This window comes from Callorhinus ursinus, unplaced genomic scaffold, assembly GCF_003265705.2.
Source record: "Callorhinus ursinus isolate GAN/ISIS: 27379988/994484 unplaced genomic scaffold, GSC_fseal_2.0 scaffold20, whole genome shotgun sequence".
NCBI classification, from domain to species: Eukaryota; Metazoa; Chordata; class Mammalia; order Carnivora; family Otariidae; genus Callorhinus; species Callorhinus ursinus.
Window position 1 is genome coordinate 25,748,856 of NW_027397082.1, and position 17,371 is coordinate 25,766,226.

Sequence of the window (17,371 nt, forward strand, 5' to 3'; positions counted from 1 at the left end):
GAGAAGCAGACTCCCCACTAAGCAGGGAGCCAGATGTGGGGCTCGATCCCAGGACCCCAGGATCATGACCTAGGCAAACGCAGATGCCCAAACAACTGAGCCACCCAGGTGCCCCTCTGGCAAACTTTTTATTACAACATGTACTGACACTGATTTCCAAGATCTTTAGATAGCTTAAAACTTTGATATTAAATTAAGAGATAATCACTGGTTATCTAGTTAATTTTTAAAGATGGTAGAATTTTAGAAAACTGATTACTGAGCATAATTAACTCTATATTGTTGCTTATTTTTATATGCTGTAAATAAGCTATATTTTGGGGACATGTTCATGAAAATGTTCATTTTTGCCACTTTAAGAAGGTATAAAAGGGGGGCACCTGGGTGGCTCAGTCAGTTGAACATCTGACTCTTGATTTCTGCTCAGGTTGTGATCTCAGGGTCATGTGATCAAGCCCCACATTGGGCTCTGCGCTCAGTGTGGAATCTGCTTGCCCCTCTCCCTCTGCTCCTCCCCAACCCCACTTTCTCTCTAATAAATAAATAAAACCTTAAAAAAAAAAGTATAAAAGGGACATCAGTGTCTGCAGAGACTTGTACTGTATGTGCTCATAAGCTTTGCTAGTCTGATAAAATGCCTGTTGTATACAACAGACTGTTCCACCTCAGTGTTTCAATGTGAGATTTCAATTAAATATAGTTACTTTGGTTAAAAGTTTAAATCATTACCAGAGGTTGAAATTACACTAAGACCAATAGCGACAGAGAAATACAACTATGTATAGGCTTTTATTTTTCAAGGACAAAGTGATTTTGTCCTACAGCAGTAGTCCTCCCATTTCTTGGTCTCTTTACACTCTCAAACTTATTAAGAACTCCAAAAAGGTTTTATTTACGTGGATCATAACTATCAATATTTACATTAAAAATAAAAACAGAATTTTTTTTAAAAATCTGATTCATTTGAAAAGAGTAATGATAAACGCATTGTTTGTTAACATAAACTCTTAGAGTTATTTGAAAATGGTTTTGTTTTTTTTTTTTAGTTAGCTCTATGCCCAACATGGGGCTTGACCTTACGACCCCAAGATCAAGAGGTGCATATTTCACCCACTGAGCCAGCCAGCATCCCTGAAAATGATTTTGACCTGACAGATCCCCAAAAAAGAATCAGTGCTCTATAGTAAACTGTTTCAGAACATGAAAGAGCATAACGAACAACAAAACATGGAAAATGAATTATATTTGCCTTAGTTTACAACATCTGAGTCTGATAATAAGCTATAAAATATGTTTAAAATTTAGCAACATTTGCTCAGTTTTGTTGGGCTTGCTTCCTTGCTTTACTGGTTAATAACCTGCCTATAATATGAAAGGTTATTCTTTACCATCTGTGTAATCTGCCTAAGTAGCAGAAGTGGGTCCATTTTGCCAGAATAATTTTGTGCTTCATGTGGACTTTATTATATTCTTGATTACTTAATAAACAAACAAAAATGTTTCCTCTTACTTATGAAAGAACTAAGGTTCTTTACAATCAAATTATCTATGTTTATTTTTTAAATACTTCACTTTCACTTTAATTAAATCAGTACCCAAGTATTGCTTCTCAGGTAACATCTGATAACTGCTTTGATTGGTCTTCTAAAATTTGAGACCTAAATAGAGAAAAAAAAAATAAAACTTTCAAGATATCTTTTACACCTAAAACTGTCTTTGAGATTTCCAAGAGCAACTCCGCAAAAGCATAGTTAGTTTTTACTCTTTCAATTTATAAAAAGAGAAATGCTAGAAATAATTAGGTTTGTTTGTTGTGCTACTGTAGTAAAACTTGCACTGGAAGGGTTGTCAAATTAGAAGAGATGTTCAGCCTTCCTATGTTAAATCTGTATAGGTAAAAAGTGTCATAATACAAACATTTCTGAAATTGTACTCTTTATGGGAAGTCCCTAAAGATTTGTCAATTTGTTGGGATGCTGGGTGGCTCAGTCAGTTAAGCATCTGCCTTCAGCTCAGGTCATGATTCCAGGGTCCTTGCTCAGCAGGAGCCTACTTCTCCCTCTACCTGCCGCTCCCTTGCTTGTGCATGTGCGCACATGTGCACATCCTCTCACTTTCTCTGACAAATAAAATCTTAAAAAAAAAAATGATTTGTCAATTTGCTAGCTATAATTATGTTTCCACTAGCCAAAATGTTTAAAGTAGTAATGCACTGTACCTGACAGAAAATTTTACCATTCTGATATTAGTTACAGTAATAAATTAAACATAACCATTAAGCCTCTATCATGGGATAGTTTTTGTTTTACTCTGATGCTCGCCTAAACGCTCTGCTAAAAGCTGTAAGTCAGAGTTTGTGTCTTCAACAATGCAGGAAAGTATCAGAGTCTCATGGCACCTCAAACTATTGACTTTCATAAAACAGACTTTTTAAAAATTTAAACATAGAATAACCATATGACACAAATTCCATTCTTAGATATATACCAAAAAAAAATACTGAAACCAGTATTCAAACAAAAACTTGGACATGAATGTTCACAGCATATTCATATCCCAAAGGTAGAAATAACCCAAATGTTCAACTGATGAATGGAAAAACAAAATGTGGAATATCTATACCATGGAATATTATTCAGCCTTAAAAAAGAAGTATTGATACATGCTACAACACTGACGAATCCCAAACACATTATGCTAAAGTGAAAGAAGTCAGACACAAAAAGTCACATACTGTACACTTCCATTTAAATGAAATATCCAGAGTAAGTTAATCCACATAGACAAAAAACAAAATACTGGTTGCCAGGGACTAGAAGAGGAGTAACGGGGAATGACTGCTTAATCGGTATAGGGTTTCCTTTTGCAGTAACAAACGTTTTGGAATTAGATACAGGTGATGGTTATACAACTTTGTGAATGTACTAAATGTCACTGAATTATACCTTTAAAAATGACTTAATTTGTTTTGTGAATTTTACCACTATTAAAAGCAACAAGAAGCTTCCAGAACTCACAAAATTGCTTCCTAGTGAAACAACCATAATTAGTAAAAATTATTTAAAACAAACCAGAAAAAAAAAAATCTGAAATCTCTGGAAGTTGTCCTAAGAGCATACAGCAAATGAAGAAACATTTATTCAAGAAAATCTACTAAATATTTGATAAGAACAGTAAGAGTTTGTGGCCCTTAAACCATGACATACATCCTTCCTCCCTAACCCACAGCTCAGCACGACAAAAGCTGGGTGGGTGTGGCTAAGAAGGTAGGGCTTCCTCTCTCCTGAGGTTTCAGTCAAGGGTCAAAAAATGGACAAGCATCCAGCATTTCCCATCCTCCTTCCCACCAGCTTTGTGTTCCAGGTGAATGTGGCCAAGAGGCTAGAGGCCCAGTCCCTCTTCCTCCACTCAGCCTCATGAAAGGGTCACAGAACAGAGGCTCTACCATAGAGGAAGCAGCCAGGAATACTAGGATCCTGACTGCCTCACCTCAACTCACTCACAGGACAGAGGCTCTACACTACAAGTGGCAAGCTGAGCAGAACAGAATTTACTACCCTACCAGAGTCCTGCTCTTAAAACAAAGATGTCTAGGGGTGCCTGGGTGGCTCAGTCGTTAAGCGTCTGCCTTAGGCTCAGGTCATGATCCCAGGCTCCTGGGATCGAGCCCTGCATCGAGCTCCCTGCTTCTCCCTCTCCTCCCCACTTGTGCTCTCTCTCACTATCTCTCGCTAATAAATAAATAAAATCTTAAAAAAACAAAAACAAAAACAAAAAAACAAGGATGTCTAAGAAGCAAGCCACTGTTCCTACCCCCAACTTTGGAGAAATGGCTCAGGGATTACACCCACAGAGAGGTGCAGGAGTTAAGTAGAGAGAGCTGTAAAGCTCTCCCCAAAGAAAGTGACTTTATTTAGAACAAAGTGTGGGGAAGTTCAAACACAAGGGCACTCTTGAAAACAATGTAGATTTTGGTAGTATACATTTGAAAGGAGGCTGGTAGTTCAGGAGAGCAACAAGCTAAATCATAGGTCACCAAGTTTACCAAAGAGAAACGTGGAAAGAAGAGGTGGAGAGCCCGTGGGCCATTAGAACATATCTCAGACATTGGCCTGAAAAACTACCACTGCACTCAAACACATATTTGTACACCACGTTCGCTGCAGCACTGTTCACAACAACCAAAAGATGGAAGCAATACTGGGGTGCACTGATTAATGATAAACAAAAAATAATGGATACATGCAATGGAGTATTAGCCAGCCTTAAAAAGGAAGGAAATTCTGACATGTGCTACACCATGGATGAATCCTGAGGGCATTATGCTAAGTGAAATAAGCCAGCCACAAAAAAGACAAATACTGTATGATTCCACATTTATGAGGTACCTAGAGTATTCAAATTCACAGAGACAGAAAGTAGAATAGTAGTTGCCAGGGACTGGTGGGAAAAGGGAATGGGAAGTTAGTGTTTAATTAACACAGTTTCAGTTGTGGAAAATGAAAACATTCTGAAGACAGATGGTGGTGACGGCTGCAGAACAATTATGAGTGTACTTAATGACACAGAACCGTACATTTAAAAGTTGTTAAAATGGTAAATTTTATACTATGTAAATTTTATCATAATTTTGAAAAACAGATACAAAAATCAAGATTAGGAAAATTAAAGGACTTCATCCACTAAAAAAATCATTAAGCCAGGAATAAATGTAAAATAAAGAGATAAATGAAAAAGTTATATCATTTATTCCTTCAACATTTATTGAGCACAATCTGCTTGGATGTGTTCTAGCTGCTGGAATGTGCAGTAAATCCTTGTTACCTGGTGGTGCATTCATCTCTGAGCTGCTAAGGACTCACAGCTGCACCCTCCTCTGGAGACCTGCAAGTGGGAGGCACTCCACCCAGTGATGCCTAGAAAGTCATGCCACCCAACACACAGACACTCGGGGGGCAACCTGCAGCCAATGACAGATTTTTGGAGATGAAGTAAAAATGTAGCCCCTGTGACTCAAAGTGAAACAACTCTAACGTCACTCAAGCTCCAGAGCTCCCCCTGGAATCAGGCTGTGGCTGAATCAGTATCAAGAGTTGCTACAATATATTACCTAAACTTTCTAGTTTTCAACAACAGCAACAATAACAAATTATGAGATAAACAAAGAAACAGAAGACTGTGACACATACAAAGAAAAAGAAACAGGCGCTGTGAGATGGCCCAGATGTTGGATTTTACAAAGGCTTCAAAGTACTACATTCATAATGAAGGAAGAGGGACCCCTCGGTGGCTCAGTCATTAAGCGTCTGCCTTCAGCTCCTGAGCATGATCCCAGGGGCCTGGGAGTCCCGCATCAGCTACTTGCTCAGCGGGGAGCCTGCCTCTCCCTCTGCCTGCCACACCCCCTGCTTATGCTCACGTGCTCTCTCTCCCTGACAAATAAATAAAATCTTTTTAAAAAAAGAAATGAAGGAATGATGATAATGTCTAATAAAATAAAATATTGATAAAGAGATAGAAATTATTTTTTAATGGAAATTCTGGAGTTGAAAAGTCAATAACAGAAATGAAAAAGGGGCGCCTGGGTGGCTCAGTCGTTAAGCGGCTGCCTTCGGCTCAGGTCCTGATCCCAGAGTCCTGGGATCGTGTCCCGCATCGGGCTCCCTGCTCAGCGGGAAGCCTTCTTCTCCCTCTCCCACTCCCCCTGCTTGTGTTCCCTCTCTTGTTGTGTTTGTCTCTGTCGAATAAATAAATTAAAAAAATAAATTTAAAAAAAAGAAAAGAAAGAAATGAAAAAGGCATTAGAGGATCTCAACATTAGATGTGAACTGGCAAAAGAAAAACTACTTGAAGAAAGACTAATAGAGATCAGACAATCCAAAGAACCAAGAGGAAAAAGAATGAAGAAAATAAACAGCACCTCAGAAAAATGTGAACACCATTAAACATATCAACATACACATGATGGGGGCACCACAGTAATATTTTATGATGGTAAAAATGTCAGAAAAAATATCTGAAGAGTATTTGAAGAAATAATGATTAAAATTCCCATTCTGATGAAAAACATTAATCTGGACATCTAACATAACCAACGAACTTCAAGAAGGATAAACACAAACAGATCCATACCCAGATCCATCGTAGCAAAAGTAATGAAAGAAGCAAGAGAAAAACCACTTGTCACGTACAAGATATACCAATAAAGTTAACAGAAACAATGGAGGCCAAAAAAACAGTGGGATGACATGTTCAAAGTGCTAAAAGAAAAAACTGTCAACCAAGAGTCTAATATCTAACAAAACTATCTTTCAAAAGTGAAGGTGATGGGGCACCCAGGTGGCTCAGTCAGTTAAGTGTCTGCTCAGGTCATGATGCCAGGGTCCTGGGATTGAGCCTCGCGTCAGGCTCCCTGCCCAGTGGGGAGTCTGCTTCTCTTTCTCCCTCTGCCTCTCTCCCCAGCTTGTGCTCTCTCTCTTACTCTCTCTCTCAAATAAATAAAATCGTTAAAAAAAAATGTTCAAAAGTGAAGGTGAAACAAAGACATTCTCAAATAAACAAAAACTGAGAGAATTAGTTAGCAGCAGACCAGCCTTACAAGAAAAACTAACGGAGGGGTGCCTGGGTGGCTCAGTCAGTTAAGTGTCTGCCTTCGGCTCAGGTCATGATCTCCGGGTCCTGGGATCGAGCCTGGCATTGTCCAGCTCCCTGCTCAGCGGGGAGTCTGCTTCTCACTCTCCCTCTGCCCCTCCCTGCCACTTGTTCTCTCTTTCTCTCTCTCTCTCTTAAATAAATAAAATCTTTAAAAGAAAAAAAAAACTAATGGAAGTTCTTTACAATCAAAAGAGTGAGCCCAGATGGCAATATAAACACACACACACACACACCCCACAAGAGCGCTAGTAAAGACAACCATGTAATTATAAAAGACAGTATAAATAGTGTCTCTCTTAACTGACTTAAAAAGCAATTACATAAAACAACATATACATGATTCCATTTGTGGCCCTAACATACAGAAAGAATATATCTGACAATAAGAGCACAAAGGAGGTGTAGCAGCAAAGCTGTACTAGGGTAAGAAAGTGACACTAGACGACGACCTAAAACCCAGCAAAACATAAAGACAATCAGAAATGATAACTGAGTTAATATAACAAACTCTATATACTTGTCAGCTTCTTTAAAAAAACAAAAAGTTATATAAAGTAACAATTACAACAATGTACTCTTGGGTTTGTAACATAGATAGATACAAGACCTATAACAATAACAGCACAAAAAGGGAAAGAGAGGCGCCTGGGTGGCTCAGTCACTTAAGTGTCCGACTCTTGATTTCAGCTCAGGTCATATCTCAGGGTCGTGAGATCCAGCCCTTTGTTTGGACTCCATGCTAGGCGTGGAGCCTGCTTAAGATTCTCTCTCTCAAAAAAAAAAAAAAAGATTCTCTCTCTCCCTTTCCTTCTGCTCCTTTCCCTGCCCCACTTGCACATGCTGTCTCTTAAAAAAAAAAAAAAAAAGTAAGAGAAAATAGAGATATATAGAAGTAACATTCCTATATTTCACTGACTTAAATTAGAATAAATCTGAAGTCAATTCTGAGAACCATCACTAAGAAATAACTTTTTAAAAGATACTGAAAAAAATCACACTGGAAAATACTCAATAAAAGAGTAGTAAAAAGGGAACAGAGGAACAGAGAAGCAAAAAAGAAATATTTCATACAGAAAACAAAAAGTAAAATGGCAGTAAAATAAATCCAACTATATAAATAACAACATTAAATCCATAAAGAGATTAAACAATTCAATCAAAAGGCAGACTGTTGGGGTGCCTGGGCGGCTCAATTGGTAAGCGTCTGACTCTTGGTTTTGGCTCAGGTTGTGATCTCATGGGTTGTAAGACTGAGCCCCACATCAGGCTCCATGCTCTCAGCAGGGAGTCTGCTTGAAGATTCTCTCCCTCTGCCCCTCCCCCCACTTGTGCTAGCTCATTTGCTCTCTCTCTCTAAAATAAATAAATCTTTAAAAAGGGGGGGGGCAGGTATGCCTGGGTGGCTCAGTCAGTTAAGTGTCTGCCTTCAGCTTGGGTCATGATCTCCGGGTCCTGGGATCAGGCCCCATGTAGGACTCCCTGCTCAGTGGGGAGTCTGCATCTCCCTCTGCCCCTCCACCCCCCACTATGATTTCTCTCTCAAATAAATAAATAAAATCTTTAAAAAAAAAAAAAGGCAGACTGTCAAACTGGATGACAAACAAGATCCAACAACATGCTATCTGTAGGAGGCAATCTTTAGATACAAATATAAAAATAGGCTGAAAGTAAAAGGACAGAAAAAGACATGTCATGCAAAAAGCAACCATAAAAATGCTAGAGTGGCTATACTAATATCAGACAAAATAGACTTTAAAACAAGTCTACAGATAAAGAAGAATATTTTATGACAGTAAAATATCTAACAACCAGGAATATATAACAAGTATACGCATAGAGAGCATACTGACAACAGAGCCCAAAATAACATGAAACAAAAACTATCCATTATATTTAATAATAGACAGAACTAAGCAGAACATAAAAAAGGAAGACTTGCACAACTATAAGCTAAAGAGACCTCACAGACATCTATAGAATTATTCCACCCAACAGCGGGATACACATTCTTCTCAAACACATGGAACATTCTCCAGGATAGACCATAGTTAAGCCATAAAACAAGCCTCAATAAAGTTAAAAGAACTGAAATTATATGAATTATGACCTCTGACTACAATGTAATAAAATTAGAAATTAATAACAGGGGGCGCCTGGGTGGCTCAGTTGTTTAGCATCTGCCTTCAGCTCAGGTCATGATCCCAGGGTCCTGGGATTGAGCCCCGCATAGGGCTCCCTCCTCCTCGGGAGGCCTGCTTCTCCCTCTCGCACTCCCCCTGCTTGTGTTCCCTCTCTCGCTATGTCTCTCTCTGTCAAATAAATAAATAAAATCTTAAAAAAAATTAATAACAAAAGGACACTTAAGAAATTCACAAATATGTGGAAATTAAGATATTTCTAAATTACCAATGAGTCAAAGGAAATCATAAAAGAAACTTTTTTTTCAGAGATTTTATTTATTTACTTGAGAAAGAGAGCATGAGCAGGGGAGAGGGGCAGAGGGAGAGGAAGATGGAGAGGGAGAAGCAGACTCCCCGCTGAGCAGGGAGCCAGACATGGGGCTCAATTCCAGGACTCCGGGACCATGACCTGAGCCACCCAGGCATCCCATAAAAGAAATTTTAAAAATACTTTAGGGGGCGCCTGGGTGGCTCAGCTGGTTAAGCGTCTGCCTTCAGCTCAAGTCATGATCCCAGGGTCCTGGGATCGAGCCCCACATCCGGCTCCTTGCTTGGCGGGGAGCCTGCTTCTCCCTCTCCCTCTACTGTTCCACCTGCTTGTGCTCTCTCGCTCTCTCTGTCAAATAAATAAATAAAATCTATAAAAAGACATAACAAAACAAAACAAAAACCATCCCATCAAAGAAATGCTAGATGGCTTCACTGATGGATGCTACCAAATATTTAAAGAATTAACACTAATCCTTCACAAACTCTTCCAAAAAGTGTAAGAGGAGGGACACTCCCTAACTTATTCTATGAGACCAGCATTACTCTAATACCAAAGCCAGATAAAGACATCAAAAAGAAAACTACAGACTTGTATTTCTTATAAATATAGATGTAAAAATACTCAACAAAATATTAACAAACCAAATCTAACAATGTAGTAAAATGATTATACACCATGACCAAACCGATTTATTCGAGGAATGCAAGAGTCAACATTTAAAAAAAAAAAAAAATCAATGTACCATGTCACATGACTAAAACAAAGGGGAAAAAAACCCTACATGGTCATTTCAATTCCGGGAACACTAACCAACTCATTCTATGAGGTACTATTATTCTCATACCAAAACTAAACAAAGACATCACCAGAAATAACAGACCAATATCTCTTGTGAATACACATGCAAAAATCCTAAACAAAGTACTAGCAAACAGAATCCAGCAACATATAAAAGGAATTATACACTATGACCAAGTGGGATTTATCCCACAAATGCAAGGTTGGTTTATACCTCAAAATTAATTAATGTAATATACCACATAAATACAATAAGGATTTAAAAATCACATGATCATCTCAATAGATGCAGAACAAGCATCTGAAATACTGAACACTCTTTCATAATAAAAACATTGAACTAGGAATAGAAGGGAACTTCTTCAACCTGATAAATGACACTGTGGAATTCCCCACGCAGCACAGGAGAGTGCCAGTGTCCCACCTCACCAAAACATGGTATGCTCAGTCTTTTTAATTTGAGACATTCCAATAGCATGATTCAACGTTGTAGTTTTAGTTTACATTTTTCTAATGACTAATGTCCTTACCCATCTTTTCATGTGATAGCATGATTCAATGTTGTAGTTTTAGTTTACATTTTTCTAATGACTAATGTCCTTACCCATCTTTTCATGTGATTATTTGCCCTGTGTGTACCTTCTTTTGTGAAGGATCTATTTAAATCACTTACCCATTTTTTAATTGGATTGTTTGCTTTCTTATCTGGTCTTAAAGATTTCTTTTATACAATTTGGATACAACCTTTTTTTATGAGATATGTGATTTTCAGGCATTTTCTGTCTGTGGCTTCTCATTCCCTTAATAGTATCTTTGAATACCACATGTTCTCAATGTTGAGGTCCAATTTATCATTTTTTTCTTTTATGTATTATGCTTTTGGAATAGTAAGAGTAAGAAATCTTTCCCTAACCAAAGTCACAAAGATTTTTTCCAATGGTTTCTAAGAGTTTATAGCTTTGCATTTTATATTCAGGTTTATGATTCACTTTGGGTTAGTATTTAAATATGATGTAGAGTATAGATCAAAGTTCATTATTTTGCATATGGATATCCGACTGTTTCACCATTATTTAAAAAGTTTATCCTTTTCTAATGAACTGCCTTTGTACCTCTGTCAAAAATTAACTGACCATATGTGTGAATCTATTTACAGACTCTCTTATTCAGTTTCACTGATCAATTTGTTTATCTTGATGCTAAAACCACACTGGCTTGGTTACTACAGCTTTATAAATAAACCTTAAAAGCAGGTAGTGTAAGTCCTCCAGCTCTGTTCATCTTTTCCCAAGTCAGTTTGAGTCTTCTAGGTCCTATACATTTCCATATGAACTTTTGAATCAGCTTGTCAATTTCTACAAAAAAAACTTCTGCTGGGATTCTGATTGAGACTGTCCAAATCTAAAGACCAATTTGGAGAAATTATCCTCTGTGACAGTTTGTATCTTTCAAGGAATTTGTCCATTTCTTCTAAGTTGTCAAATGTATTGGCATGAAATTATTTGTAATATTCTTTAAATATCAATAGAATCTGCAGTGATGTTACCTCTCTCATTCTGATACAGTATCAGGAATTGATAATTCCTGGGGTACCTGGGTGGCTCAGTTGCTAAACGTCTGCCTTCGGCTCAGGTCATGATCCCAGGGTCCTGGGATCGAGTCCCACATCAGGCTCCCTGCTCAGTAGGGAGTCTGCTTCTCTCTCTCCCACTCCCCCTGCTTGTGTTCCCTCTCTCGCTATCTCTCTGTCAAATAAATAAATGAAAATCTTAAAAAAAAAAAAAAGGAATTGGTAATTCCTGATAATTGGCATCTTCTCCCTTTCTTTCTCTTAGAGGTTTATCAATTTTACAGATCTCAAAGAACCAGGTTTTCATTTCACTGACTTTGTTTTTCTATTTTCTATTTCATTGATTTCCACTCCAACCTTTATCATCTCCTTTCTTTATCAGCTCCTTTCTTTGGCTCTTCCAGGTTTCATTTGCTCTTCTTTTCCTAGTTTCTTAAGTTAGAAGCTGAGGTCATTGATTTGAAACCATTCTTTCCCAGTAAAGATGTTTAGTGCTATAAATCTCTAAGTATTACTTTAGCTGTACCCCACAAATTCCAGTGTGTTTTCATTTTATTCAGTTCAAAAACACTTTCTAACTTCTCTTGTGGTTTCTTCTTTCACCCATGGATTATTTAGATGTGTGTTATTCAGGGCCCAAATATTTGGGTATTCTCCAGTTTTCTATTACTGACTCTTAATCTAATTCCACTGTGATCAAAGAACGATACTATATGCCAGCCCCTGTGAAAAGTGTGTAACATGCTTTTCACTTAATCATCAGGAATAAAAAGTAAATCAGGGAAAGATGAGGCTGAAAAAGTCTCCCACTGAGAAAAAAAATAAGAAGAGTAACAACATCGTAAGCCAACAGGCCAGGTAAAAGATAACTGGGAAGTAACAAAAATTAATCATAACACTAAAATATTTACAGATGAACTGATGTCTGGGATTTGCTTCAAAATAATGCAGGGTGAGGGAGAGCGGACAGGGGAGCAGATCGAATGGCACTGGCTGGGGGTTGAACTGAAGCAAGAGGATGGCTTCATAATGGTTCATTGCATTATCCTACTTTTTATTTTCCAATAAAAGGATTTTTAAAACTTTAATATTAGTACTTAGTGAAACCTAGGTAAAAAACAGTGATAGCTTAAACACTATTCAAGAGAAAGGCCTGCTAGTAGTGCCTTCTATGTATGTGTAGAGAGTCTGCTTGTAAATGAGATGACAAGTGTATATATAGGATAAGTATGAGTCACTGGAGTTGGCCAAAGAAAACAGCGTGGGTTTCAACAAAGTGAGGAGGTGACACAATTATCCAGCAAAAGAGAACAGATCACACTGTGAATACATGTATTCTATTTGTGTCACAAAAGTCTCTCAATATACTTCAAAACTTTCTTCTAAGTTAATTTCATCCCTTTGCAAAGATAGTGCCTAGCATTTTTCCCCAAGAGGAAACATCTCCCTAATAACCCATACTATTTTCAAAAATTGGCTGTTCTGATAACATACCATTGTACTCTTTTTCACCCTGCAGTCAGGAAAACAGAGCTTCCTTTTAATCTATGATTTCTACTTTCATTACCAAATGACCAGAGTTTTACGAAAAGAAATTATTATGTTGGAAAATTAAGGAAATGTACTAATTACTCTTATCATATCACAGCAAGAACTTCATGTGACAAAAAAACTTATCAGGTGCCCACCACATGCTTGGTGTTAGGGATACAGCAGTGAACAAATAGGCAAGGCCTCTAAGGTCCCGAGCATCTAAATACCCACCCCCTACCCAAGTACAGGAATAAGAAAACTGAGGTTCAAAGAACTTAAATGATTTTGTCCATGACCACACACTGCAGCGGTAGGACTTGGGCAAAATACTCTGGACTCTCAGGGCAAGGTGGATTTACATTATAATTTGAAATAGCTTCACTTCATACTGCATCCACAGGTCCACAAAACATACAGCACTTCATTTCTAGGAAGTGTATCCTGAAGAAAAAAAATAATTAAAGCACAATCACTCCTAACTTCCATACGTGAATAAAAAATTCAATATCATTGTTACAAAAGCTGAAACTTACATTTAAAAGGCACTTTTTTTAAGTTTATTTATTTGTAAATAATCTCTGCACCCAGCGGAGGGCTCGAACTCATGACACCGAGAGGGAGAGTCGCATGCTCTTCCCACTGAGCCAGCCAGGCGCCCCTAAAAGGCACTTATTCTTTTTTTTTTTTTAAGTTTTATTTATTCATTTGAGAGAGAGACAGAGACAGAGCGAACACAAGCAGGGGGAGAGGCAGAGGAAGAGGGAGAAGCAGACTCCCCGCTGAGTAGAGAGCCCGATGCGGGGCTCGATTCCAGGACCTGGCTATCACGACCTGAGCCAAAGGCAGACAGACGTACAACCATCTGAACCACCCAGGCGCCCCAAAAGGCACGTATTCTTGATAAGAATGCCTAACCTAATCTAATGCATCACAACAGTGCCCAGCTAATATTCTACTATTAGGCCAGCAGGTATTCAGTCTGGAATATTCATTACCTAGTACTATTTTTAAAGGGTGGAAATATGTTTTTAAAAATAAACGGGAAGGTTAATGCAAAATTAATGAAACGTTCATAAATAAGTAAAAGCTTCCCGGACTCCAGAAGGCGCGCCGGGGGAGCTCTAGGTCATACTAGCGCGCTCCTGAGCATCAGCTCCTCCCCGCTAGCCCACGCTCCCTTCTCGCCTACTCCGGCCGCGCTGGGGGATAATGGTGCCGGCGACTCCCGCTCAATTTCAATTCTCCCACGCCCGTCGCAGCCCTGCGCGCCAGGGTTTCCACCTGCGGGCACCTCGGCATCTCAGTCACGCCGGCTGCTGGCAGTTAACCTTCGCCCCAGCACAGCCGACCTCGGCCCCGCCGGGAGCCCGGGAGGCCCAAGGCGCGTCCTCTGGACCCCAGGCCGCCAGAGTCGGGCGGCGCCGCGGAACCCGGGGTCAGAGAAGCGGCGGCGGCCACACCCACCGGCTGCGCGGTGACAGCTCCCGGGGCTGAGGCGGGCCGTGCTTACAGGTGTAGCCGCCCGTTCTGCCCCTCCCCGCCCGGGCCCGGCCCAGGTCTCGGCCCGCCGCCCCCGAGCGCCCCCGCCCGCCTCCGCGCGCACCACCTGTCGGTAAGCCCGGCGCGCGGCCGGTGGCGGACGCCCCGCCCGGCTCCTGATGAGCAGCCAGCGGCGGCAGCCCGAGGCCCCGGGGGAATGAAAGCTTTACCGGAGAGTGGGGCCCACGCAGGCGGTGTCGGTGCTCTCAATCTCCTGCAATATCCGTTCATGCTCCGGGACCGTGCCCAGACCATCGCCATTCTCCGCCATCTTGGCTGGAAGCTGAGGAGCCAGTGAGGCGCGGCGCCGCGCGGACAGCGGGGGCGAGCACCCTGAGGCGCGCGCACAAGGGGGGGAGGGGGCGTGGCGAGCGCGGTCAGCGCGGGGGCGCGCGGAGGGTGTGGGAGGCAGTATGCGGGCACGCGACCGGACCCAGATCTCAGCTCCAGCACCTGTCAGAGCGCAGGGTGCTGCCGGCCGAGGCGAGGAGTGAAGACGCGTCGCCTTCCGCTCTCCCCCTCCACTTGCCCCTAATTGCTATCTAGTGACTGGCCTAGTGACTGGCCTGGCTTTACCGTATATTCTTCCTGTATTCTGTGTGCCAGACTGCTAACGCGCTCGAGATACCTTACTAATGAGGCAGGTCGACAATGAAATAATCACCTTCGATCTGTAGTAAAAGCTACAGGAACATTTAACAAGGAGGCCTAATGTACACTGGGAGGTGGAGAGTCAGAGAAAAGAAAATGTCCACTCCAGAAAATCAAAATTGTGTGTGGGAGTAAGATTTATTTTAGGAATGTACCAAGAAGATCCCAGCTGACGACCATGACTACGGCTCGGGGTGCATTCGTGTCTCTGCCTGCAGGAAGTTCACAGTGGCCAGTCACCTTGGAAATAAGTCATAAGCAGCAGAAAAATTAAATGACGAAAAACTATGACACTTCATGGCAAAGATACATGAGAGGTCCAGAGCAACGTGTGATTTCATGCCTTGGTTTTCGAAATGCTTGAACCCAAGTGCCTTCCAGGGGCTGTAGCTGGGATGAGGAGGGGTGGAAGCTCTTGAGAGGAGGAGGCCTCAGACAGATGGGAAAGAGGAGGGGTGGCTTCGGAAAAGTACTACTGTAGGAGAGTCCTGTTTAATGACTTGTTGTGAGACACTGAGTAAACCAGTTTGTCATGACCAAAGCAGCGACTGAGGAAGATAATCAGGGAGTGCAAACCTAACCCTGTTTTCCGGTCCCCATCAACTCAACGTTTTGAACTCCCCTTTGAGTGAACCAAGCTCTTTACTACCCAGCTGTGTAACTCACCCCCTTCAGTGAGCTTTTATTAGAAGCTTACCTCCATCCTCCTCCCCACAAAAATTCCTGGGAGGTGGTATTGCATGAGCTCTGGAGACAGGTATCGTCAATTTAATTCCCTGCTCCTTCACTTCAGAGCTGAGTGACACTGAGCAAAACCGCGTATCTATTTCAGTTTCCCCATCTGTAAATGACCAAAATTGTAATGTCTAAACCTCATATCCCTATCTCATATTATATTAGTTTTCTATTGTGGCTGTAACAAATTACCACAAACTTAGTACCTTAAAACACTCAAGTTTATTGTCTTACAGTTCTATAGGTTAGAAGTCCAACAAGGGTCTCACCGGGCTAAAATCAAGGTGTCAGCATGACTGTGTTCCTTTCCAGAGAATTCATTTCCTTACCTTTTCCGGCTTATAAAGGCTACCCAGATTTCATGGCTCATGGCCCCCTTCCTCAGTCTTTAAAGTCAGCAACATTGCATCTCTCTGACCCGTTTTCTGTAGTCACATCTCTCTCTGAGTTTAACCTAGGCCATTAAAGAGCCTCTGCTCTTAATGACCCCTGTGATTAGTTTGAACCCAACCATATAATCCTGAATAATCTTCCATCTTAAGGTCTTAACCTTAATCACATCTGCAACATCCCTTTTGTGATGTATGACATATTTACAGGTTTCAGGGATTAAGACACGGACCTCTTTGGGGAGCCATTATTCTGCCTGCCACATATAGTAAAGGCCCAATAAACATTACTAACATATATAAATGCTCTCCTTTCCATTAATCTGAAGTTTCTGTCCTCCCTGGAAAATTCAACTCAAATATATCTCCTTCAGAAAAATTCCCCTAGGGGCGCCTGAGTGGGTCAGTCGCTAAGCCTCTGCCTTCGGTTCAGGTCATGATCCCAGAGTCCTGGGATCGAGAGCCTCACGTCTAGCGTGCAGTTGTTTTGATTAGTTCCTTTTCATGTTTGTGAGTTTTGTTTTTGTACACTTGGCCCCGAGGGAATCAAAATGCAACTGACCTTAGTACATACTGGCTTGGAAGACTAAGGAAGCTCTGCTACATCCAACTGCCCTTTCCACCAAGACACCCCATCACAAGCCTGTTTCCACTGTCTCGATGGTATAGAAAAATCCAGATCTTCTCTAGGAAATCCCACTTTCTCAAGCTGCAAGAATATGCAAAAACAAAAAATCTCTTTCCAAGGCCTCCAGCACTGTCACACTATGTTAAAGACCTTAAGCTCAGAGTTGACTTTTTTTTTTTTAATTTTGCAATTTCCTGTAGTTCCCCATGGAGTTCTGCATGTGGCTGAGAGAAAGCTGAAGGGGTTTTGAAACCAGACAATGCTGAAGCTCTGAAGCCATTGGAAAGAATTCAGGATGAGTTAGAAAGGAGCATGCCAAACAGGTGTGAGCATAAGGTAGGAGTTTGATTAATCTGTGATTGGTAACAGTTTGGAATTAAAACAATTATTAAATTGTAAAAAGTTAGTTTTTTCAAATTTGCT

The 17,371-nt window shown here is 40.7% G+C and overlaps 1 protein-coding gene across 4 annotated transcripts in view; it reads right to left on the reverse strand.

Moving 5' to 3' along the window:
* Window positions 1–17,371, reverse strand: part of EXOC6 (exocyst complex component 6) — a 245,058-nt gene that overhangs the window by 214,288 nt on the left and 13,399 nt on the right. Inside the window, exon 1 of one of the 4 annotated variants that reach the window (XM_025881150.2) lies at window positions 14,716–14,853. The exons of the other annotated variants lie outside the window; for them this stretch is intronic. Within the exon in view, the coding sequence (XP_025736935.1) occupies window positions 14,716–14,816 (101 nt within the window). The 5' untranslated portion in view covers window positions 14,817–14,853. Of the gene's footprint in view, window positions 1–14,715; window positions 14,854–17,371 lie in introns of those variants that run through there. 4 annotated transcript variants of the gene reach the window in all.